The sequence below is a fragment of the Ctenopharyngodon idella genome, chromosome 1 (assembly GCF_019924925.1).
Source record: "Ctenopharyngodon idella isolate HZGC_01 chromosome 1, HZGC01, whole genome shotgun sequence".
Lineage (NCBI taxonomy): Eukaryota > Metazoa > Chordata > Actinopteri > Cypriniformes > Xenocyprididae > Ctenopharyngodon > Ctenopharyngodon idella.
In genome coordinates this window covers 3,798,347-3,823,479 of record NC_067220.1, presented here as the reverse complement: position 1 = coordinate 3,823,479, position 25,133 = coordinate 3,798,347, and the positions used below count along the sequence as shown (strand labels likewise).

At 39.4% G+C, this 25,133-nt stretch overlaps 3 protein-coding genes across 10 annotated transcripts in view; all 3 read left to right on the top strand.

Moving 5' to 3' along the window:
* The first annotated feature begins 216 nt into the window (after positions 1 to 216).
* On the top strand, positions 217 to 6,174 carry mvb12a (multivesicular body subunit 12A). 2 transcript variants are annotated; one of them, XM_051904642.1, is made up of 10 exons: positions 217 to 372; positions 711 to 806; positions 891 to 974; positions 1,057 to 1,156; positions 1,242 to 1,371; positions 3,160 to 3,300; positions 4,665 to 4,780; positions 4,993 to 5,051; positions 5,307 to 5,366; positions 5,550 to 6,174. In XM_051904642.1, exons 2-10 carry the CDS (start codon positions 711 to 713, stop codon positions 5,610 to 5,612), a joined length of 849 nt encoding a protein of 282 aa, XP_051760602.1. In that variant the 5' UTR covers positions 217 to 372; the 3' UTR covers positions 5,613 to 6,174. The 2 variants fall into 2 exon arrangements, with proteins under 2 accessions (XP_051760602.1, XP_051760610.1); XM_051904650.1 differs by lacking the exon at positions 217 to 372 and adding an exon at positions 386 to 570.
* Positions 6,175 to 7,900: 1,726 nt separating this feature from the next.
* On the top strand, positions 7,901 to 15,311 carry akap8l (A kinase (PRKA) anchor protein 8-like). The gene is given in 13 exon segments (XM_051904979.1): positions 7,901 to 8,020; positions 9,042 to 9,089; positions 9,199 to 9,421; positions 10,864 to 11,380; positions 11,990 to 12,122; positions 12,197 to 12,252; positions 12,356 to 12,389; positions 12,654 to 12,774; positions 12,858 to 12,999; positions 13,083 to 13,188; positions 13,268 to 13,398; positions 13,476 to 13,571; positions 14,486 to 15,311. Coding segments are annotated over 13 exon segments (2,001 nt in total). The 5' UTR covers positions 7,901 to 7,998; the 3' UTR covers positions 14,858 to 15,311.
* A 137-nt stretch (positions 15,312 to 15,448) lies between these two features.
* The window catches only part of lpar2b (lysophosphatidic acid receptor 2b), a 57,186-nt gene continuing 47,501 nt past the window's right edge, over positions 15,449 to 25,133 (top strand). For 4 of the 7 annotated variants that reach the window (XR_007931490.1, XM_051904610.1, XM_051904580.1 and 1 more), the window contains exon 1: positions 16,985 to 17,175. The gene's annotated coding sequence lies outside the window, so the exon portion shown is untranslated. Of the gene's footprint in view, positions 17,176 to 25,133 lie in introns of all 7 variants that reach the window. The other 3 variants (XM_051904562.1, XM_051904600.1, XM_051904590.1) reach the window with 3 other exon arrangements.

The following is a 25,133-nucleotide window of genomic DNA, read 5'->3' as shown; positions in this document are numbered from 1 at the left end:
AAAAATACATATTCATAAAATGTATAAAAATGCCCATGGACTTTTCCAGGTCTAGACAACACAGTTTTTAATTCTTCAAAGGAAAAAATCTGAATTAAATTAAGAAATATCTTGATTATTTGTTGTTTCAATGCTCGTTTGTCTTTATTTTCATCTTGAGGCCCCTTAGAAGTCTGCTGTGGCGCTGGTTTAGAACAACATTAAAAAAAACATTCCCTCCACTGCGCTGAGCATGCGCAGTTCTCTGTGACGTCGCCGCGGTGCATCACGGGAGTTGTAGTCGTTGGGTTCTTCCTGTTCTTTGACTGCGGGAGTGAGTTGAGTTCAGTTTCACTGTTTTGAATCGAGAATAAACTTCATACCCAACAGCCTGTAAGTACTGAGTCCTGCCTTATGTTTTCAGTAAAGCTACTTATAACCAGGTTAAAGTTTAAATGTGGATGTTAATGCTGATTATATCGTGATTTTGAAACTAATTAAACAATAAGAGGATCTGCGCTGCGTCGAGCTGATAAACATCTGGGAAACCATCAATATTACACATATTAACAGTGTGATTAACTGAGCGACGTGAGATATATTCTTTCTTTCTTACTCTCGCTCTCTCTCTGATCATGGAGAGTTTGTGTCGCTGGTTTCACATCATGTGAGCGGTGAGGAGCTCATCATCATCAGTAATGAATCCTCATGATCTGTCTGTCTGTCTGTAGATGTCTATGTTCGAGTCCTCTAGCGCCTCCAGCAGGCCCATCACTGCAGTGGCCTGGGCGTCTAACGCCACCACCTGCCCCAGTCATTTCACCCTGGTAAACACCCACACCTGAGGTCACATGGTCAGATCCGCCTGTAGAGTTCATATGATGTCATTAACCATGTGTGTGTATGTTTAGATCAGTCTGACTGAAGATGGAGCCTCCGCTAACTTCATCCGAGGGTTTGCGATCAAGTCAGGATTCTTCCTGTGTTACAGTAAGGTGAGACGCGTTAAAGGGTTGATTCACTCGCTTCGTCAGAATCAGACTCACACTCATCTGCCTTCCTCTCTCTCTTTCTCAGGATCTGTCCGGTGGGATGGTTGTGGCAGATGTGCAGTTGATATCGGATAAAGAGACGATTCCTCACGGTTACTGCTACATCCCAGAATACCTGGAGCCCAGTAAGATGGTTCATGTGACAGATCTGTCTGTATGTCTCTTCTGACAGGCTCTGTAAACAGTGTGTGTGTGTGTGTGTGTGTACAGAGGCGTCTGTCGGGAAGAAGAAGCGCATCTGTGTGCGGATCGTTCCGGTGGGAAGCGTTACGATGGCTGTTCTAGATCTCAAACTGACGGCCAAGAACAAGACCATGGTGCAGCAGTACACCTGCCTGGGGTGAGAGACGATACGTCGTTATATTGAGATATCGCCATGTAAAAATTATATGTATCGTTGATGTAAACAATATGATTAACGATATTGAGTTAGTTTTATCCTAAGACTCAGCTTACTGTATTTATAATGTAAATTCTGTCATCATGTACTCACCCTCATGTCATTTCAAATCTGTAAGATTTTCGTTCATCTTCCAAACACAAATGAAGATATTTTTTATGAAACCTAAAAGAGATTTCTGTCCCTCCATTTAAAGTCCATTCCTCTAAAACTTAAAAGATCCAAAAAAGGTCATAAAGGCATCGTAAAAATTATAAATCGAGCGGTCTAATAATCCAAATCCATGTCTTTTGAGGAGACGGCTTCATATGATGAACAGATGTAGAACGACTCCATACTGTAGTAAACATGGACGTCCACATACTCACATGACGCGAAAACAACATGAGAGGGAGTAACCATTTACAGTTTGAGAATAGTCATTTTGACAGATCCAACGAATGAAGGTTTATGGAGTTTCAGTGACATTACTACATTAAACTACCATATATGTAACCCCTCCTGTTCGAACCGCCTGCTCTAAGCGGGACTTGAACCCGGGTCCGCTGGCATGGGAGGCGGACACTCTAACGAGGACACTAAAGAACACAGTCTCTAGCATCCGTCGCTAGAGCGCCTCTTGAGATCAGGGGACTGAGGTTTACACACACAGCTCTTACTGGCCTACGACCATTAAATATATAATGTTGAATATAATGTATAATAATGCAGTGCTGAATATTTGTGGGTCCCGATCATGCCAAATGTTTGATTTTACCAGTAAAAAGGGCCTGCATTATTTATGTAGTCGGTGACAAGTATATGTGTAACATAATTCTGGATTTTCAGCTTCAGAATCATGAATATTTTGATTCTGGTGTCACCGTTGAGGACCAAGTTCAAGTCTAAGTCCACCCCTCAAGTCCATACCAAATTTAGCATTTTAATCAACAGTACATTTATTGTTAACTTTTTACCGCACATCTTAAAGTCCCCCTGTAGACAATAATTTTATCCCTTAAAACTCATCTTTTTTTCCTATGAAAAAAAATTATTCATGCCTTAAAATAGCTTGAATGTAACTCTACACCCTTGCCTCATTTAATATACACATATCAATGAATATGCTAATTAGCCCCGCCTCCACTCGCTCACACCAGCTCAGAGATCCGCTTGGTCAGCTTTTAGTCCGCAAAAAGCGTATGGTTCATCATAACATCGTAATATACATCATACACCTGCCATATTGCTAAAGATTTTTCATATCAACAGAAAAATATAGCGGGATAACCTGGCTTCTCTTGAGACTCGCCTGCTAGTTCGCTGTTAATGATATGCTAAAGCTCGCCGGCACATTGGTGTGATTGGTCACAAGGTAGTTTGTGACGTCAGAAACACCAGAGATTTCAAACCGTGTTTTTGAAACTGTCTTTAGATCACTGCAGTTTTAAAGAGAAAATACTCAGAAATGGTGTTGACTGATGAATTTGCTCATGGTTTGTCTGAAAGTATATTAAAAACACCACATAGACATATAAACAACATTATATAAAAGTTGATTTTTACCACAGGGGGACTTTAAAAATCCCTCTTCTTTGTTTCGGCTTAACACCTCTACGCCACACTGTTCAGCGTTTCTCCAGTCAGTACTCTGGTTCTGGAGTTAGACTCTCTGTACACTGGTTCTTACGCTCTGGTTCTGGAGTCAGAGGCTCTGGGCTGTGTTCATCTGCAGTGTCTGTGTCACAGGGACATGAATGGCTTTGTGGTGTGGTGTCTGAAGGGCCCGTTCTCCACCCCGACGCCTCAGGCCAAGCCTCGCAGTGTCAGTCTGGACATGCGAAGTCTGTCTCTGGACGGAGCCGGACCCCCGCTGCCTCTCAAACCCAGGTACGCCCTCACACAACATTAGCATGATGGGAGCAGATAGTGAGAGCACTGAAGCCAAATCTACAGTCTCACGCGTCACAAACAGACTCCAGCGTTTGGATCATTTGACTGCTAAATTAGACCGATGCAAATCAGCTGTAAATGGAGAGCAGCACATTCAGTCAAAACATCACTGGACACAGCATCTTCAGCGCTTCAGTGTTTGATCTCGCTGTAGACTAGTGCTGACTGACAACCTGCAAGCCTTAGGGGGTTCCGGGTGGTTGCTAGGGTGTTGCTATGTGGGTTTGTTTGGGGTGATTGATAGGGCGTTACTATGTGGTTTCTAGAGTGTTTTGGATGGTTGCTAGGGTGTTTTTATGTGGGTTTTAGGATGTTTAGGGTTGTGGCTAGGGCATTGATTTATGGTTTCTAAGGTGTTCCGGGTGGTTGCTAGGGTGTTGCTATGTGGGTTTTAGGATATTTAGGGTTGTTGCTAGGGCATTGATATGTTGTTTCTAGAGTGTTTTGGGTGGTTGCTAGGGTGTTGCTATGTGGGTTTTAGGATGTTTAAGGTTGTGGCTAGGGCATTTATATGTGGCTTCTAAGGTGTTCCAGGTGGTTGCTAGGGTGTTGCTATGTGGGTTTCTTTGGGGTGATTGATAGGGCGTTGCTATGTGGTTTCTAGTGTGTTTTGGGTGGTTGCTAGGGTGTTGCTATGTGGGTTTTAGGATGTTTAAGGTTGTGGCTAGGGCATTAATTTATGGATTTCTGAGGTGTTCTGGGTGGTTGCTAGGGTGTTGCTATGTGGGTTTCTTTGGGGTGATTGATAGGGTGTTGCTATGTGGTTTTTATAGTGTTTTGGGTGATTGCTAGGGTGTTGCTATGTGGGTTTTAGGATGTTTAAGGTTGTGGCTAGGGCATTAATTTATGAATTTCTGAGGTGTTCTGGGTGGTTGCTAGGGTGTTGCTATGTGGGTTTCTTTGGGGTGATTGATAGGGTGTTGCTATGTGGTTTTTATAGTGTTTTGGGTGGTTGCTAAGGTGTTGCTATGTGGGTTTTAGGATGTTTAAGGTTGTGGCTAGGGCATTGATTTATGGATTTCTGAGGTGTTCTGGGTGGTTGCTAGGGTGTTGCTATGTGGGTTTCTTTGGGGTGATTGATAGGGTGTTGCTATGTGGTTTTTATAGTGTTTTGGGTGGTTGCTAAGGTGTTGCTATGTGGGTTTTAGGATGTTTAAGGTTGTGGCTAGGGCATTGATTTATGGATTTCTGAGGTGTTCCGGGTGGTTGCTAAGGTGTTGCTATGTGGGTTTCAGGGTGTTTGGGGTTGCAGCTAGAGCATTGCTTTGTGGTTTTCTCCCTCTGACTGTCTGTTTCCATAGCAACCCTCCTGATGTCCCACCGAAATTCAGCCGTCGGCGCAGTAAGCTTGACATGACCAACCTGACGGAGGGAGTGTATGACAGCGGTAACCATAGCAACATCTATGGTATCACAGGTACAGCAGCAGACAAACTAACCTCATCATCATTTCATCTCTTTCCTGTATATATCATCATATACACATAATTCTATTTTTCTTGAAGTCACTTGTAATGTTAGTTATCATCATTTGTAAATAATTATGTAAACAGAAGACTGACATGTGACCTCTTCACATGTGATATGAGTGAAAACATGTGACTCGCTGTTGTTTATGTTTCTTCTCAGCGATGGATGGTGTTCCTTTCACTCTACACCCCAAGTTTGATTCTCAGTCAAACACAAAGGTCAGAGGTCACTGCGTCACTCATTAACATGCATTCATCTGGTCATTATGACCGGGCGATCAGGGTGTGAAGTACATCTGACTTACTACATGATGAAATATTGATATGAGTGTAAATGATTTTATTATGTGAGGAAAAAGAGAGGCTTCAAAGTTGCTAGTTAATCATCAAAATCAACCATTAACCAATCACAATGAAGTGTTCAGTGGCAGTGACCACTAACAGCCTTGCTGAACTGTGATGTGTGTCCGTCAGGTGTCTGTGAGCACATTGAGTGACATCCGAATCAAATCCGTGCAGGACATTGAGAATGAGGTGAGATCCGTTTTTATTGCTGTTATCATTCTGATTCTAACTGTATGAGAAATTATTATCGTTGTACAGTTGTAAGACATGATTTTGAAACAATGTGGGTGACTTTTATTTTGAAATCTGCTTTTGTATTGCTTTATTTCTGTGTGGTTGAGCAGATTTGAATGACAGATTGTTTCTCTGCAGTATAACTACACGTTTGCAGTGGAAGAACTGGCAGCGAAGAGAATCCGTCCGTCGGTCTCCTGAAAACTTCCCTTTCTTTCATCGGATCATGTGGTTTTCTTCCAATGATCTATGAGATCACTCCTTGAAATGATGATTCTGTCTGGTGTTATGATCATGTATTAGATCTTTCTCACACTGGTTCTGGCTGCTCTCTTTCTCTCTCTCTCTCTCTCTCTCTCTGTTTCTTGTCTGGGTTTGTTGAACATGAAGGATTTTCTGCATCCAAACACATTATGTACATGTGTTTATATATATATTACAGCTTCGTGTGTTTCTACGAAACACTAACAGGCGAATCAAAGTGCTTCTTGACAGAGATATGTACATTGTTACTTTATAAGGCCAAAATGTTTTGGGATTTTGAGCTGTAGTTTGGTATTTAAACAGTGTTTACACTACTTTATTTATCTTATAAAAATATGTTTGTACGGTTAAATGTGGGGACCAAACATTTTCTTGTATTCTCTGAATTTGTCTGTTTAAATACTCTTACATATATCAGATATTGTCATACTAGGGTGCTCTGTGAGATCGTCTTTGTATTCTTTTTGTGGAATTTTAATAAAAATCATTTTTAAAATCAGATTTTTGACTAAATACATTTGCAGATTTACACAAAGGAAATTAAATTTTAAGTCATTTTCTGTAAAAATTTCACATGTAGACCCAAATCAGTGTATATAAATTATTTTTCATATTAATTATAAATAAATTTTCTGTATACATAAACACTCTGTACACTTCTCAGGCTCTTATAAACCGCTGTCCCACAACCAAAAAAAACACATTTAAGAAGCATTTAAGTATTCAAATTCTATTATCTACTGAATCCCACAATAATATTTAAAATATCAGGAAGCTTAATATATTTAAAATCATCATTTATTGGGTACTTTCAGTCGGGAGGTGTCTGTCCCGAGCCCTAATCCCTAAATTTACACTTGTGAAAATGATATTGAAATAATTTTTGCAATTTTTTCCATTGTTGTTTTTAAAAACATATTTTAGGTTTATTACTTTTTTTTTTTTTAAGTGAAGTTAAAAATAAAAAATCATGAAACTTTATGTAAAAAAGATGTGTCCCTCATGTTCATATCACTACCGAAACAGTGTGTGTTTGAGTCATTGTCTGAGACTGATTTTAACACACTTCTACATTTCTGATCAGGAAATATTCCTGTGTCCCTCCCTCTCATAGCCTCTCTTTCACAGTAGATAGCTCCATCATTCTGAGTTAAATGTGTTCAAACGTCTGAGAATCTGTGTGCAACTTTAAGGAACGTCACTAACAAACACCTTTTTCTGCAATTAAGCAAACTTTTTTGGGTGTTATTCCATAAAATTTAGTTTTTATGTGTGTACAACTGTTCAGAGCTGTGCTAGCTAACCATGTGCTGATTAGCATCTTTGAGTGGCTCAAAAGTGTCTAAAATCGTTACTACCGAAACTTCACCACATGTTTCAGTAGTGACTTTTTTGGTAGTGTCAAAAGAGAACATATAATCATTTATTTGGGGGAAATAAACAAAATTTTAGTACAGTTATACAAATCATTAGTATTTTAATATGTTTTAGTATATGAGTTAAAATCCTTTCATGTGATGTGGTCACTACCAACACATTACTGTCACTACCGGAAATGTGCAGTCACGACCGAAACATGGGATGTTTTGTCAAAAATAAAGTATATTGAATGATCAACTAAGATGTTATTATAGTGTTTGGTTCAATGTTTAATCAATCCTTCACTTTGAAATCAGTTTGATAAACTTTATGACTTTTACAAAAAAAGAATGGATTCAAAATACAACAAATCTCATAAATTACACTTGAAATATTGTTAAAATTGTTATTGATTTACCTGTGAAAACTTTTTTTAAAAATAGCAAAAAATATATTTACAAGGTAGATGTAAACAAAATCTTAATAGGTCAATGTGACCCTTCTTATTACATTATTTATTATTGTGTTTCGGTAGTGACAAATTTGGGGAGAGGAAAAATATTCCAAAACTATGAAAATACAATATGAGAATTACCTGCACAATTACTAGAAATGTGTACCTTGGATATTATACAATTTGCAAAATTTGTGGAAAAAGATACTTTTTTCAAGACGTTTCCAACTCTGACTTTGCACCAATTCTGTAATGGCCTTTATACAACACATCAACGAAACAACAGACTGGCTACAGACTATGTGACTTATCCCATACAAAGAAATACACACTTTTGTTTTGAAATAATTAACGAAATTTTCGTTTTTCCGGCCGCCGAAATTCGATCATTGGGTTGTTCACACGTCAATCATTTAGCCACACCCCTTTAGTAGGCGGAGTCTGCGCGGCCTGATACTGGCCTGATCGCTACGCATTGATCATCACACCTACACTGAACACTGCAGCAGGATGGATCGAGGATATTCTTCAGGTTAGTGTTTTACTCTTTATTCATCTTATACAAGCATCTGTGTGTATTTAATGTGATCGTCTGTATGCTGGGATCATGTATTACTCTGCATTTGATGCTACGCAGTTCGATGATTCGTGAAATGGCGCAGGTCAAAATGAGGCGTAAACTCTTTTTAATCATTAATACAGACCCTATTAATGAATTAGTGTCCTTTAGTATAAGTATTTTCATTTTAAAGTGTAATTCCATCGATTGTTGTTGAGATCACTGTGAATCCCATTGTTATTGTCTGCTGGCGGAAGTGCGCACACGAACGCGCTTTTCGAAAAACACAAACCATTATCGTAGCGTCACATTGATGCTTTAATCAACAGTATATCAAACTAATAATCTTTACTCTTCCGTGTTTGAGTGATAGTTTCTGCTGTGAATGTTTTACACGAGGCCTGTTCACGCGCTGCGATCAATTCTGCTGTTTAGCGTCTAAAATGGCGAATCGAACAGGGAAGAATCACTATAATTTCTCATCACACTTGCATTAAATAGACACAGAGTGAAATGGAGGCGTTTTTTGTTGTTGTAAAATGGCTGCCGTGTTCATTCTGCTGCTCTATTGTTCGATTAATCACCACGATTAAATAAAACCCGCAGATGCGTTAACAATATCAGTGTTAATCTACAGGATTTACAGTGTTTTTTGAGTGTACTCCTCTTAAAGGACCTCATGCTATTGTACTTTTGTGGATTGCTCTCTCTTACAGGAAAACAGACCGAATTATAGTTGACATCATCATGTCTGTAGGGCCATTTCTGTCCAATCAAATGTTCTTTTGAGTGAGAATGCCCCGCCCCCTTATTATATCTGACTGGCAGTTTGATGCAGATGCTGATTTTTTTTTTGTCCATATAAATAAGATGAAACTTGTGTTGTAAATCAATAAGATCTTTATAGCAGATAAAAGACGTCACTCTGTATCTGCCTTGGGTTTGTTGTGTTCAGCTTTTGACACACTGTTCAACACGTTTATGATCTTGTCAGGTTTCTCTGGATGGGGAGGATCAGGTGGAGGAGGAGGATCATCCAGAGGTGAGACGTTCTTCATCTTTGACATGATTTACGTCTGTGAATCCTGCAGAATCATATGTGTTGTGGTGTTATCTCATCCTGATGAACATGTGCTCTGTTCTGGCCTCAGGCTCGGGCAGTTACGACCTGTACGGCTATAAAGACTCGATGTCCGGCGGCGGGTTCGGAGGGAGCGGTTACGGGTCAAACGAGCGGATGAAGAGAGGTCTGTCGGGAGGATCTCTGCTGTCCTCCGGGGCGACCGCAGATGCCGTCATCGCTAAAATCAACCAGCGGCTGGACATGCTGACGCAGCTGGAGGGAGGCATGAAGAGCAGCGCTCGCGGTGACAGGTAACACACACACGCGCTCGAATGAGCAGCTGCGTTCATCAACACACACTTCAGACGTAACCTATCCTGTCTACTAATGCAGGCTTTTTATGCATTTTAAATATGTCTTATATGTGTTTCCAGCCTTCAGTCACTGTTACACTCTCTGAATACTCTAGAGTTTGTTTTCTCACCTGTAGCACTAGTTTATTTGCTGATAATGGACTGTAAGTTTGGACAAGATCCTGTCTAGATAGGTTCAGCGGGTCGTCTTCAAAATATGAGCTAACATCAGAAGTGTTTCAGTTTATGATTGTGTAGGTCTGCTAATGTTACCTCTCCCTTCAGATCTTTTCACCTGCTTTAATTTGATGGTTTTAAGACCTTCTAGATCTGCTCAAATTTGTCCCTGCGACGCATGTTCCTTCAAGATGTCGTCTTGTAGACTAGTCAGGGTAGACACCATATTGAAATATATTGCGACTGAAAATGAGGTTGTGAAGGATAGACGTTCCAGAAGTTGTTTTGAAAATACATTTTGAATGTTGCGTCGGACTGTACATTACTGTTCATGTTTTTAATTATTACTTTTATTCAGCAATGATGAATTAAGTCATCAAAAATCTTTTGTAACATTATAAATGCCGTTACTATTTCGAATAAATTCTGTTCTTTTGAACTTTCAATTCATCAAGGAATCCTGAAAAATATGAACTGTTTTCAACACTGATAATAATCATAAATGTTTCTTGAGCAGCAAATCATCATATTAGAATGATTTCTGAAGGATCATGTGACACTGAAGACTGGAGTAATGATGCTGAAAATTCAGCTTTGATCACAGGGAATAAATTACACTTTACTATATATTCAGCTATTCTAAATTGTTTTCACTGTATTTTTGATCAAATAAGTGCAGACTTGATGAGATGAAGAGACTTTTGAAGGTAGTGTACATCTTCCCCTCATGACTTTCATTTCTAAAAAGTTGAATGTGGTGTCTGCCCTGAGTAAGTTGTTTTTGATGATTTGCTTACTGCTATGCCCAGTTCTTGTAGTTGAAACACTAAAAGCAATCGCTGTGTTTGTGTTAGCATGTAGTGACTCTTTTAAACGCACCCCTGACCATTTGAACACACAAAAACACGTTTCATCTTCCGACGGCCCCAACAGATCTGACTGTACCGCCACAGATAATGCTAACAGACCCCAGAAGTCCCTCGAATCTCACTGTTTCCACCTCGTTGCCTTATATGTCCATCTGTGCAACCGTCATTCTGAAGCTTTTCCACAGCCTGTCTCTTCCCACAATGCACCTGAGAAACGGGGCTGTGGAAGGGCTTGAACGAATGAGCGCTGAATGATGAGTTTGTTTGCTTAATGAAACGGTCATCTGAGACATGATGAAAATGCAGCCCATGGTCCCCGCTTGACCTTTGCTCTGCGCCTCCCTCCCTCTGCAGGTTTGACCAATACGAGTCTTTCGACTCGCGCTCCGCCTCCCTCGGCCCCCGAGATCTCTACAGATCCGGTAGCTTTGGTTACAGCGACTCCCGGGGCGACATGATGGCCCAGCGCGGAGGCGTGGGCTTTGGGGTCATGGGCGGAGCTGGAGGGGGCGGGTCCGGCTTTGATGGCTTCGGATCTGCCAAAATGCGGTCGAATCGAGACTCCGCCTTCTCGGGCTCCGGCTGGGGGGCGGGGCAGAGATCCCCGCGCAGGGGCGGAGCTTCCGGGGGCCGCGGCTTCAACCGCAGGCAGGACTCCTCCTCCTCCGCTGGCATGGGGGGCAGAAGTGGGCGGGGCGGAGGCCAAGGCCACTCCCCCGCCGGGCGAGGAAAGCTGCCCTCGCTGCTGTCCAATCGCATGTACCCCGACAGCGGGGCCTTCCAGTCTCAGCGCGGGCCCCAGGACTTCCGGAGCTTCGGAGGGGGCCCGAGGGCCAACCGGCAGCGCGGCCGCAAGAGACCCCTGAACCGAGTAAGTACCTCCCACTCCCTGCGGGGGGCGGAGCTGAGAGATCAGCGCTCGCCCCTGCACGTAGAGTCCAGTCAAGCGCATTCATCCCACCAACCCCTCGAGGAGCAGCAACCCCAGTCTGCCCCCATTTGACCTTTGACCTCTTACAGTTAGACACTGACAAACAGCACGAGGATAATTGTAAAGTGTCACATGATTACAGGCTATTAATGATGGGTGTGTTAAAGGGATAGTTCACGTAGGGCTAGGTGTGTTCGACTTCGGCGAGCGGTACCGTTTTTCATTCAATGCTTTATCTACTTCGTAATACAGCGTTTGTTTGCAAAGTAATATTTAATAATAGAACAGTTCAACATAAGCCTATACTACTTAAATACCAAAAAAGTGTTATCAGTTTGATAAAGGACACACCAGCCGACTGCTCTCGAACTGCTCTCGCTGTACTTTGATAGCACAAGTCACAGTGCCTTACATTAGACAAAATTTCTAACCAGCATGCGCCGCGTGAAGTCGAACACACCTGTTGTAAATCCTCTCATCATTGACTCACCTTCATGACTACACTAAAGGACGTGTCCTCGGATCTCATTTGCATGTGTAATGTCACAGCAGCAGCAGAAGGGTCAGCGCGACGGACAGAAGAAGAGGAAACAGACTCTGAGCGCCACCGACGAGCCCGAGTCCAAGATGGGCAAGACCTGAGACCGCAAGAGAAAAGAGGGCCTCTGGTACGAGCACACGTGTGTCCGACAATCCCTTTTGATCTCCCGCTTTCTATGCCTGTTTGTTCATAAGTGTGTTGTGTTTCAGATGCAGCCACTGAGGAACAGAAGCAGGAGTCAGAGGAGGCGAACGACGCCACCACTGCTGCTGTATGTCCACATTCATTTCTGTCGTCTGTGTCATGAAATGAAATGCTTGTGTCATTCGCTGTTCCAGAAAAACCAATAATGTTTCTCTCTCTTTGCTCTTCAGGACAACAGACCAGAAGATGGAGGAGAGAGTGCTGGTGAGTTCTGGGATTTTTACCTTTTCCTGGTTCCTTCTGCTTTTAAGTAAATATTATATCAAATAAAAATACGTTTCGGTGCATAAATTGTGTGGTTGCCCTGCTCTCCTAAGATATTGTCAGCCATAAAAAATAAAAATTATCGGTCAAGACTTTGAGACACTACTGTAGTTGATGCTGTGTCTCATGGCGTGAGATGCTGAAAAAACAATGTTCGGATGTGATGCAGCTGCCAAAGACGCTTGTTTATTTGTCTCTCTCCAGCTACATCCAATCAGGACGAGGGTGCTCAGGCCAAGGCGAAACAGACTCCACCCCCTGCATCCAAAATCAGGAAGAGGAGGGGCTTCTTTGAAAGGTCAGGGGTCAAAGTGTCAGCTCACAGGTCAGGTTCTTTGCGGTCCATGTTGAGTGCGTGTACTCCAGGGCCTCTGTGGCTCACCTGGGCGTCTCTCCCATACTTTTCAGGGTGATATTCGCCTGCTCCGTCTGCAAGTTCCGCTCGTTCTACAGCGAGGACATGCATGCCCATCTGGAGAGCAAGTTCCACAAGGATCACTTCAAGTTTCTGTCCAATCAGCTGTCAAAGCCCACCACTGACTTCCTGCAGGTGCGGACGCTTCCTTTATAAGTGAACTGACACGTGGAGCCCAGTGTGTCATCCCTAACGGCCATTGTGTGTTTGTTTTGTAGGAGTATCTGAATAATAAATTCAAGAAGACGGAGCAGCGAGTGAGTCAGATAGAAAATCACAGCGCCACCATCTGTCAGGTGTTCAAAGAGCAGGATCTGACGCGAGGTACGCTGTTGTTTCTGGAGTTTCTCTCAAGCGGCTAAAACCTCGTCATGTCTCTCATGGTGTCATTTCCTGTCTGTAGATATCGGCATGGAGCACTTCATGAAGAAGGTGGAAGCCGCTCACTGCTCGGCGTGTGACGTCTTCATCCCCATGCAGTACATGCTGATCCAGAAGCACCTCAAGTCACCGGACCACAACTACAACCGCAAGGTACAAACTCGCATCAAATCGAAGTGTTCGATCTCCTCGTGAAATGCTGGTCTGACCTTCTGACCTGTGTGTGTCAGGGCATGATGGAGCAGTCCAAGAGGGCGAGTCTTTCCGTGGCGCGCAGCATCCTCAACCACAAGGTCATCGGCAAGAAGCTGGAGAGCTACCTGAAGGTTTGTGACCGTTCTGCTGCTTTCTCTCGTACAAGGCCGCGTACTTAAAATTACTTTTTGTCAGTCATGAAACCATATTTTGTCACTTTTCTGTTTTTAACTTGACACTGCATCTTAAAATTGGGACTCTTTTATGTGTCATTTGGTGTAGCTTTAATCTTTAATATAAGCATTTTTCTTAAAGATGCCAATTTTTACTGTTACTTTCCCAACAATGTGTAGTTATTTTTAGTAAACGCCTTGGCATAAAAAAACAACACAAACCTTTGTTGAAGGTTGTTCAGTGCAGCTACAGAGTTCTGCAGAGAGGAATGGGGAAGTCTTGTATACCCTTCTTATTGTTTGTTGCCTCAAACTAATCATAACACATTTTACCAAAGAATCAGAAGAAATAGAAAAAGTGTCATATTGTACTGTCAATCTAGACAAACACATTTGCACCCGTGCCTCACTTCCTTCATGTTAGTTTCAGATGTGCTTTTTGAAAGAGAACAGCACATGTAGTTATTTTCAACTGATGCAGGCTGTTTCAGGAGCCGTGCCGATACACAACCCATGTAAAGATAATTCCACAAATAACTGCAATTGCAGGTTTCAAACAGAGATGGCGACAAAGAGGCAGAACTTACGGGCTGCAGCTTTAATAAAAATACAGCAGTTCATAGTTTGTTAGTTCACAGTGCATTAACTAATGTTAACAATTACAACTCTTGATTTTAATAACGTATTAATGTTGAAATTAACGTTAATAAAGATTAATAAATGCTGTAGAAGTGCCGTTCATTATTAGTTATTGTTTTAACTAATGAAACTTACTGTAAAGTGTTACCAAATAATTTTTTACACTGTAGTGTTTGGTAAGTGTCAATTTTGCATCTTGGTCAACTGCGCTCGATTAATTTGTCATTTCGCAGGGAGAAAACCCGTTCAACGGTAGCCAGGACGACCAGGATCCCGAAGACTCCATGGTGATGGAGGTGTCAGAGGCCGATCTCACCAATGAGAGCCTGAATGAGGTCAAACAGGAAGAGGAGGGGCCTCAGACAGAGGGGGCGGAGCCTGCAGCAGAAGCTGTGGGAAACGGGGAGGGGCATGACGAGGAAATGAAGATGGAGACAGGCGGCGCTGTGGAGGAGGCGGAGGAGGAGGGTGTGGAGGTGGAGGAGGGCGTGGAGGGGGAGGAGGGTGTGGAGGGCGTGGAAGTGGGCGAGGAGGAAGCGGCGGAGCTCGCGGTCAGCGCAGACGCAGGAGCGGCGGGAGACGCCGACGCCGCGCCTGTCGAGTAGCCGTAAACTAAACGGCTGATTAGTGTTTGTTTGAAGAATCAGTTCTACATCCTATTCCTTTGAACTTTATATGAAATCTGACCCTGGGCCAGGGCAGAAATCCCAGAATGCACTCTGCAGCCTGAGGACCAATCAGAATAGACCAGTCGTCTTGTGTTCATCCAATCACAGGATTGCTCCGCCCTTCTACGCCTGTGCCGTTTGGTCCGATTAGATACGCGCGTGCGTCATGTGACTGTTGATGTGCCTCTTGAGATGATTTCAGTTTGTCATGTCTTTACACGCTGAAGTAAAACGTTTAATTTCCTTGTTTTGATTTTTATGTTTTTTGTCGTTTTTTTTCTCTTACTTCATATGGTTTCATGGATGTGGCCTGTAGAAATTAAATGGTTTAATTTTGCAGTTTCCACTCAGTTTTTCTCTTGTTTTGAGGAAATAAATGTTTGTAAAGTCATTTGTGTGTGATGGTGGTTTCTGAGCGAATGTCGACGCAACCTGGTTTTTCTGCTTATTTTAATTCAGTAAAAATACAACATAAACAGGATATTTTGCTTTTTTGAAGTCATTCTTTATTAAAGACCCACCGTGGTGAAAATCAAGTTTTTTTTATGTCTGTGTTGTTTTTAATATGCTTTAAACCATGTGCAAATTCATAAGTCGGCACCGTTGTTGAGTATTTGCAGTGGAAAAACCCGCGGTTTGAAATCGCTGGTGTTGGTGGGGGCGGGCTTTAGCATATCATTAACAGCGAACAAGGGAGTCTCGAGAGAAGCCAGGTTATCCCGCTAAATTTTTTTTGTTAATATGAAAAATTGTGTAGATTTAGCAATGTGGAGGGTGTGTGATGTATATTACGATGTGATGAACTATGCCTTTCTCCACTGAGTTGTTAAAGCGTTTGTAAGGATACTGATTGTTAGAAGGCAGCTGACTGACTCACGAATGTGAACATGGTTTGTGTAACATTAGCAACACATTATTAGCTGTTTGATAACATAGTCAAGCAAACTCTAAACTTTTTAATTGCCGTTAAGTGTCCGATGTTGTAGCGTTTACCTCAGTAAATTGACCGAGTGGATCTCTGAGCTCGTGTGAGCGAGTGGAGGCGGGGCTAATTAGCATATTGATCGATCCGCGTGTAATAAATGAGGCAAGGGTGTAGAGTCATTCACGCTATTTTAAGGCATGAAGATTTTTTTTTCACAGGGAAAAAAATACAGGGGACTTAAAAAAAAAAAAAAAAAAAAAAAAAAGCATGTTCTAGCTGGTTTACAAAGAGACGTTAATTTTAATTCATTTAATTTTATATATACATGAAGTCAGCAAACATTTGTCATTGGAGCATAAACCATAGAGCTAAATCTTCATTTGTGTTAAAAAATGTGTCAGTGTTTCTGAATACTTACATTCATAAGTTATATATTATTGTTGCTTCGTTCTTTCGCACAGGAATCATTCTGACGAGATTCGCCACGCATAACGAGAGTCCGTGAGTTTTAGTCCACATGTAAATGAAGGTTTCCAGCAGCAGAGGGAGACACATTTACATCTCAATCAGATCATGCCAATGTCTCTCTCTCTCTCTCTGTGTGTGTGTGTGAAAGAGAGAGACTGGGGAGGTGTGAATGTGTCTCATTTAAATCGATAATGATCTTAAACGTTTTGCGCGTGTGTGTGTTATAACTCTAGTTTTCAGGATGTTTTGAATGTGCATATCATGTTACATTTTGTGTGTGTGTGTGTGTGTGTGTGTGTGTATCTCTGACATTCAAAGTGAATGACATAATTAAAAACAAAGATCCAAGAACAGCTTGTGTGTGTTTGGGTGGGGTGATATTTCAGCAGAGTCCCCCTCAAATCTGTCCCAGATGATAGTAAACCGCTCCATATGACATCAACACACACACTTTAGTGTCTTTCCTCTCGGGTCTCGATAATACCAGTGATCATTAATAAACATGTTCTCCAGCAGAAAAACAAACATGAAGGACACGTCTGGCATTTATATGAAGAATAAATGACCAAACACTCGCACACATTTTAAAATGTTCAAAGTTAAAAAATATTCTCCGCTCCTCATTTGTCAGTCATCCAATCAGCTGCGCCCTGAGGGGCGAGTTTGGCCCCGCCTACAGCTACACCCTCCCCCCCCCGCCCCAGCAGCCGCCGCGCACAGGTGAGTGCGCGCGCACAGGCAACGGGCGAAGCAAGCGCGTGCCTGATCGTTGCGGTCGAGAGCACGAGCCGAACCGCGACATGAGCTTCGACCCGAGCGGACCGGATTGAGCAGATCACAACCGCTGGAACGTGAGGAGACGGTGAGTGTTGTGTAGTTTTACTCTGAATGACTGATGTTTTAAGTTTAGCTCACTTCTTGTCTGCCGATGATAGTGCTTCAGTTTCGCGGGACTTTCAGTCTTTGTTTTGCGGTTTTATGACTCAGTTCTTATTAGAAAATTCGTTTTTGAGGAATAACTCAAGTGTTCGTATGTTGTGTGTAGTTAAAATATGCGACGCACCCACAACACACAAACACACACACACTCAAGTGTTTGCTTCACAGTCAGTACTGACTCATGAAGAGACAAATCACACTTATGATCATAATTTTTATAAAATATAAAATATTATTACAACTCATGAGCTTTGTATTAATTTTAGCATTTAACAACAGCAAAAAATTGTCACATTTACTCAAGACACCACAGCGCTTTCTTTCTTTCTTTCTTTCTTTCTTTCTTTCTTTCTTTCTCATGCACTGATCAATTTTGAGATTTTAGGCAATTTTCCTTCCATACTAGTAGAAATAAAACATCCAAAATATGTTTGTATTTATTTTATTGCACTTTGTCTCTTTGGATATGTAGATTGCAGTTACAATACATATTTTTTTAATGGTCCCTTTCTCTAAATGAGTTTTTTTCTCCACTTCAGCAGCACTTACACACACTGAAATTTACAGTTTTATTCTTATCTATGTTCTGAAGGTTTTTACTGAGGGGTTTGTTTATATAACATTAACATGACTTTATACAACACTTTATTCCCAAAAACATGGTGAAATTTTTTTTTTTTTCCGTCGACAGTATTTTCTGATTTATTGAAAGATAAAAAGAAAAATCCAAAATCCCCTCTATAAAAAACTTTACCTCTAATATGCCATCCAAATCAAACAAAATTTTAAACACATTACTTTTTTGGAAATGCATACAAATGAGTGCATATTTAATTAAATAATCCCATTTTCATATATAAACATGATAATATTTCAAAAAACTTGAAGCAAAACAGTTGTCTTTAATGTACTATGATAAATCAACTGCGGAAAGTCTGTTGGGTAAATTTTTACCCTCTTTACCTGTAGAGTCGTGCTTTAAAGTCAACATGAAATTGACATTTAAACATTCCATAAAAAAAATTGTCAGTGTTTACAGTGGCAACATCTTAGAAAATAAAAATGGCCAGTTTTCACGTTGACTTATTTTATACTTTAGAATTATAATAATGTTTATAGAAATAGTTTTGACAAGAAATTCAACATAAATTTATTCAAGTGAGTCCAGGCTTTTGGTTGATAGTGTATAATGTGCATATTGAGTAAATGAAAGATTCACCACATTTTGAAGACCAATGTAAAATACTAAAATAATAATAATGAAGGGCAGTTTTCCTGAATGAAAGAATCATGTAAGAGCTTTTATAACAGATATACAGTTTTTGATTTATGTCTGTGATAAAACACACACACACTCACACTGGGACTCATTGTGTCTGTATGGAGTAGATCTGTTACTCAGTTTGCAGGCGTTTTTACTTGTCTGAAGTGTTTGTGAGTTCAGCAGCACACGTCAGTTCCTCTCTCTGTGTGTGTGTGCTAGAGAGAGAGAGACATGCGGCCGGAAACTATCACATGCGTACCTTTGCAGATACTACAGTGTGAAATGGCTTAAAGTTTGCAGAGAGACAGAGAAAGTGACGGGCTGCTGAAGGGTGTGTCTGATTCTGTAATAAAAGGTTTAAGTTTATAAGAGGGTTGTTACGGTTCAGTTCACTACACACACACACATGCGCTTGAGACGGATATTATGCTGGATCAGATGTCAGTCTGTGTCTCTCAAACACACACACCCTTGTTTTACTCTCAGTTCTTCTTCTTTCGCTTGTACAGAAATGTTTCACTTGGTTTTTATGGTTGATGATGAAACTTGCTTAACAGTTGCTTGAGATTTTATGACAATCACAGTTCAGTGCTTCACAAAACACAAGCTGAACTACAATGGTTAGATCTTAATACTTTCTGAAAAACATCTGAGTACCAGTTGAGTGGCGTTTGACCATGCAAAACTACCATAACTGAGTCAATGTTTAAGCAGCAGTTTAAAGTTATATTTAAAATATTCATAGTTTTATTAAACTTTTGTCATTTCATTATTTTTTTTTTGTTTAAAATGTTGCTATTTAGGTTTATTTCAGTTTAGAGCTGGGTGGTATATCGAGTTCGTACGATATACCGATATATTTTTAATATACAATACGGAATGAGGTGATACCGTTTATATCGATATACAGTAGTCTTATACAAGCGCATCTGAAAAACAGCGGTGGACGAAGCAGAGTGCTGCTGCGGGGGAAATGCATAATACAGTTTGGCTTAAACATGAGACATGCTTAATGTTAAGGGCTTTACAAATAATTCGTAAGATTAAGATAGTTAACACGTAGGCCTGTCGTTTAAAGCGGCTTGCCCCGCCAGATGCTCTGACAGATTGCTTTTGTGATGTGGTGTTTTCCTAAGCGCATAACTTACATTTCACAGGTATATTCTCTAATATAAGTGTATTTTTATGATAGCAGTAACATACATACACACATATATATATATATATATATATATATATATAATATGTCATTCTACGAAACAGGTGCCATTTGGGTCCGCAACGTTTGATCAGATGCATAAGGCACAAAAAATGTCCCAAAGTCTGTTTCCAAAGCTTAATTCAAGTGTTCTTTTTAACATGATATATGATAAAATGCTTTTTTTGAAGATTAGCATACTATTTTTAATCATTTTTCATTATTATATAGCCAATTTCACATTAACATGTTAACTAACATGACATTTGCATCTAAAATATCACCAAATAAGTTATATATTTTTTTCAAACATATACTATTTTCAGGATTATATGTGTGCCCCTGTTTACATAAGATATATTTATTCACAATAAACCTTATTTTTTTTGTAAATATTTTATGATTTGTGCGCGTCCCTCAGTTTGACTTACCACCCCGTCACACTAACTTGTTTGATCTATAAATAATGCACTGTTCCTTTAAATGACATCACAAAGCCGAAGTGACATCATTTGAGCCTTATAGCCACATAGAACAAAAGAAGGAAACTATGTACTTTTTTTTTTTTTTTTACATTGTTTGTTTGTTGCTTTTTCATGTTAGACAGGGCCCGTCAAGCTCAAACCTACCACCCCGTCACGCAAAATAGATAGGGAAAAATGTTTTTTATTAATTTTTTTACATTATTAATACAAAGAAAATTATATTTCAGATTGAATGCATGTATGCTAGCTAAGAAACTTGACCACATGGGAGGTTTGCCGACATTTTGGTTTGAAATTTACCACCCCGTCACATACCACCCTGTCACGTTTTCACCGCAGACTTGGCAACACTGTTTGGTTCGTTAATTCACTTGTTGTTCTTGTTGTGTGGACTAATCAGATAAATGTAACTTTTTTTGTATTTTTTAAGTGAATTCATTTTTTCAGTACAAACAATGAAGCCATTGAAGCGTCAAATTCATATTTCAAGATTAAAAATCTAATAATAAAAAAAAAAAATATTAAATTACAGACTTTCTATTGATGGTTTCCAAAAAAGGGACATTTTACTATTAGGAAAACATTAGATTTTAAAAATCTATTTCTTGTTTTACTACTCCATTGGCATACATATTGTCCGTGACGGGGTGGTACAAGAATGGCTTCCTTGCCTGAATAAAAAGGATAATATCAATTAAGATTTTGTGCCTGAGGTGGGAAAATGTTTTTTGGAGGATTAACATATCTAACATAAGTTGTAGATTTGTTTAAAAAAAAGTTTCTTAATGAAAATTTTGAAAAATGCAAAGTGGAAATGGCACCCGTTTCGTAGAATGACATATATAGCTAATTAGTCTGTGCTTTTGTATTTATTTTAATTTTTAGTCTAGTGAATTTAACTTATTATTATTTTTAGATTTTTAGATATTTTTAGATTATTTTAACTTATTAAATTATTTTTATTTTTAGATTGTAATGTTACAATGTTAGAATGTAAAGTAACTTTCTCTTTTTTGCACATACTTTAGGCCTATTAGTGTGCCAGACTACATGGTTACATTCACTATATCTGTATTAATAGCTTTCAATATAAACTCTGTTTGTAGGACAACATTAGGCAGGATGTTAAATTAAGATTTTTAAAAAGTAAATACAGATTTTTTTTTTTTCTAAATCCAAATAGAAAAATGTAGAAAATACAGAGATATATACCGTATATTGCCATTTAGCCAAAAAATACCGAGATATGACTTTTTGGCCATATCGCCCAGCCCTATTTCAGTTTTAGTTTTTATTAGGGCTGCCCTCAACTAAAGATGTTTCTAGTCGACTAGTAGACGTTCAAGCGATTAGTCGACTAATCATGCGTTTATATTAATAAACCATGTAAATCATAATAATAAACCTTTTAATTGCCTATATATAATACATAGCCTAATCAGCGCTCAAGCGCATACATAAAGTTTGCCACAGTGTACCGGCAGACGCAATGATTATGAATGTGGTGTTAAAAAACAGAAGGAGACTGTCTGATAATGTTTAATAATTTATTGATATATTACTGTTTTGTGTGTTTTCGGCTGCAGAGATGAAATCGATACTGCTGACTCGTCATCTCTGCAGTATTGGACACGCCTATATGCACGTTACATACGGATGACATAATCTGAGAATATTTGGTTTAGATTTGAATTGGTTCATTTTAAAAGTAGACATTTCAAGCTTTCCATAAATATTTTTCTCATGTCTGTGAGGAAAGTATATGCTGAGTTTCAATTTTTATGACGCGCTCAAGTTCACAGAGATCGAGACGGCAGAAAGTGCATCCTGTTTGTTTTCATTGTTTTACAAAAGCACAACATTTTGTTGTCATTGTGAGTTTAAAGAAATAAAAGCAAACCATTTACAGTTTCGAGTATTTTAAAGGGTAATTTCACCCAAAAATGAAATTTCTGTCATTTATTACAGGGTGGCCGTGGGTCCTTAAAAAGTCTTAAATATATTTTTCCTAATAAAAAGTCTTAAAATGTCTTAAATTCAGATTCGATAGGTCTTAAATATTTTTCGTCGCATTACTGCAAAATAGTCTGACAGACCCAACGACTGATCATTGCACAGAAGATTTTTTTTCTCGCGCGGCGCCATCTACAGGACAAAGCTCAGCCAAGATGTAGGAATATTTGATCAGAGCTGTACATGGATACACATTTTTAAATAAATCTGCTCTAGCAGAGCTACTGCAAGTGATTTTTGATGCTGGAAATCCATATATCCTTTGCTGAAACAAACAACTACCGCGTCGTCATGGATCATGGTTGCTTAGTAACGGCAGACGGCACCGGAGCACAGGCTCCCGAGTGCTTTGGAAAGGAGAAAGCGGCGCCGACGCGTTTTCCATGCGTTTTTAGACGCGACATATGAACGATCCCTAAAAGAGTTCAAATGGTTCAACGCGCCAAATGCGAGTAGAATCAGTGCTGAAACGTGTTACTCGCCCGGCAACTTTTTTTATGAATGGTGGTGAGAATTTAATATAAAATTCGCAATGGCTGTGATGTAATTATATCAATAATAGTCTGACGCGATGCAGGCTTGCTGTAACAGTGCTGCGTTTTCATTTTCGAATCACTGTAAATGCTACTTTGATTGTGCATTTGGGAACGCAACATTTGTCTTTAGAATCGTTTATAATTCTGTTGTTGTTTACAAAGAGAAGTTTCAGTGTCACATGATCCTTCAGAAATGCTGATTTGCTGCTCAAGAAACATTCACTATTTATTATCAATGTTAAAATGCAGTTTTTGCTGCTTAACATTTTTGTGGAAACGATACAATTCAAACGTTTGTGGTAAAATTTAAAAAAGAGAAATTAATACTTTAATTCGTCATACATTAAAGTGATAAAGTGAGTGAAGAGTAAAGTAGTGAAATATTTCTATTTAATAAATGCTTTAGTAAATGTAATATATTTGATAAATACATGTAATATAATTTCAAATAAATGCTCTAACTTTCTATAATTCTGAAAAATAAAAAAACTGTTTTCAACATTGATAATAATCAGAAATGTTTCTTGACCATCAAATCAAATTGTAATGATTTCTGAAGGATCATATGACACTGAAGACTGGAGTAATGATGCTAAAAATTCAGCTTTGATCACAGGAATAAATTACATGTCGTTCCACACCCGTAAGACCTTCGTTCATCTTCAGAACGCAAATTAAGATATTTTTGATAAAATCCGATGGCTCAGTGAGGCCTCCAAGATAATTAACACTTTCAATGCCCAGAAAGCTATTAAAAACATATTCATGTGTCTACAGTGGTTCAACTTTAATGTTATGAAGCGCCGAGAATATTTTTTGTGCGCCAAAATAACGACTTTATTCAACAATATCTAGTGATGGGCGATTTCAAAACACTGCTTCATGAAGCTTCGAAGATTTACGAATCTTTTGTCTTGAATCATTGGTTCGGAGCGAGTATCAAACTGCCAAACTTTGGTGCTCCGAACCACTGATTCAAAACAAAAGATGAACATTAGAGCGAGCGGACTTGTGAAGTTGCTACTGCTTACATGTGTCAAGTGATAAGCCATATTTGATGTCAGTGAATGATGAAAGGCCAATGTTTGGATTTCCTGTCATTAACGATCTGTCTATCACAGACTGTGTGATTTTTGTCACTTCCTGTTTTCTTCTTCTGTGACTAACCGACTAAGACTCTTCTCGTCGAGCGGGCAGCCCTAGTTTTTATTTATTTCCTGTTAATAATTTTAGTGCTTCAACTTAAGCTTATTTCAGTTTATTGTCAAGGCAACATTTCTAATTTTCTTTTAGTTTTTCAACAAATATTTATTTTATTTCAGCTTTATTTCAATGAACAGAAATGTTTTTAATAGTTTCAGTTAACAATAATAACACTGGTCTATATTATATCTAAAATAACCCAGAAAATAACTCTTTAATGCCAAGACTCGACCTTTGACCTGTTCCCATGATAGTGACACAGTAAGTTGTAAATAAAACAAAGTTGTAGTTATGTTTTATAAGAAATGTGTTACTTACCTTTCCATTGCACAAAAGCTTCTTTACAGTAGAAAAGGTTTCTTTAGATTTTTAAAACAGATGTTCATATTAAGAAAAACTGGTTCTTTTAAGAAGTGATTCACATTTAAATCCGGACTCAAAACACATCTGTTTAGCTGTGCCACTGTCCGTCCGACGGATTGCACTTTATCTTATCTATGTATCATCTTTTTTATTCTTTTAGTCTTAATTCATTTTAATTAATCGTTTTAATCATTTTTATTCTCTGCTTTTATTGTTCTTACTTCTTATGCATCTGTTGTAATTATTTTATGATTTTTTTTTTAATTCCCTTTCTATGTAAAGCACTTTGAATTACCATTGTGTGAAATGTGCTATATAAATAAACTTGCCTTGCATTTCCTAAGACCTGCTCACTGAAAGAAATGATTGTTCTGTGGCATTGCTGTGGAATCCATCTTTTGATACATTCATTTTTAAGATATGAATGTACAATTGCGAAACATTGTCTCTAACATTTGGCTTAGTGTCCTGGATGTCAGTAGAGTTATAAAGTAGCGATTAGTGACTTCTGTGTGATTAAAATCAGCTTTTTTTTCTCCAGTTTAGTCTGTTTGAAGTATATTTCCTGAGCGGACGGAAAATACACAGTGACAGTTGGTTTCATCTGACCACAGTTTTACAAACGATGAGGAGGATGTTTGTCCTTGTGGGTTAATTTGGAAGTTTGTGAGATGATAACGGTGAGTTACTGGAAACCTTCTGCTAGGGCACATGATTGACAGCCGCGGCGTCCAATCAGCATGCGTTTGAGCTGATACGCAGGCTGTGGTTGGTTGAGGTGCAGTCGGGCCGCTCTCTGTCCATCTCAGTGGGAAATGT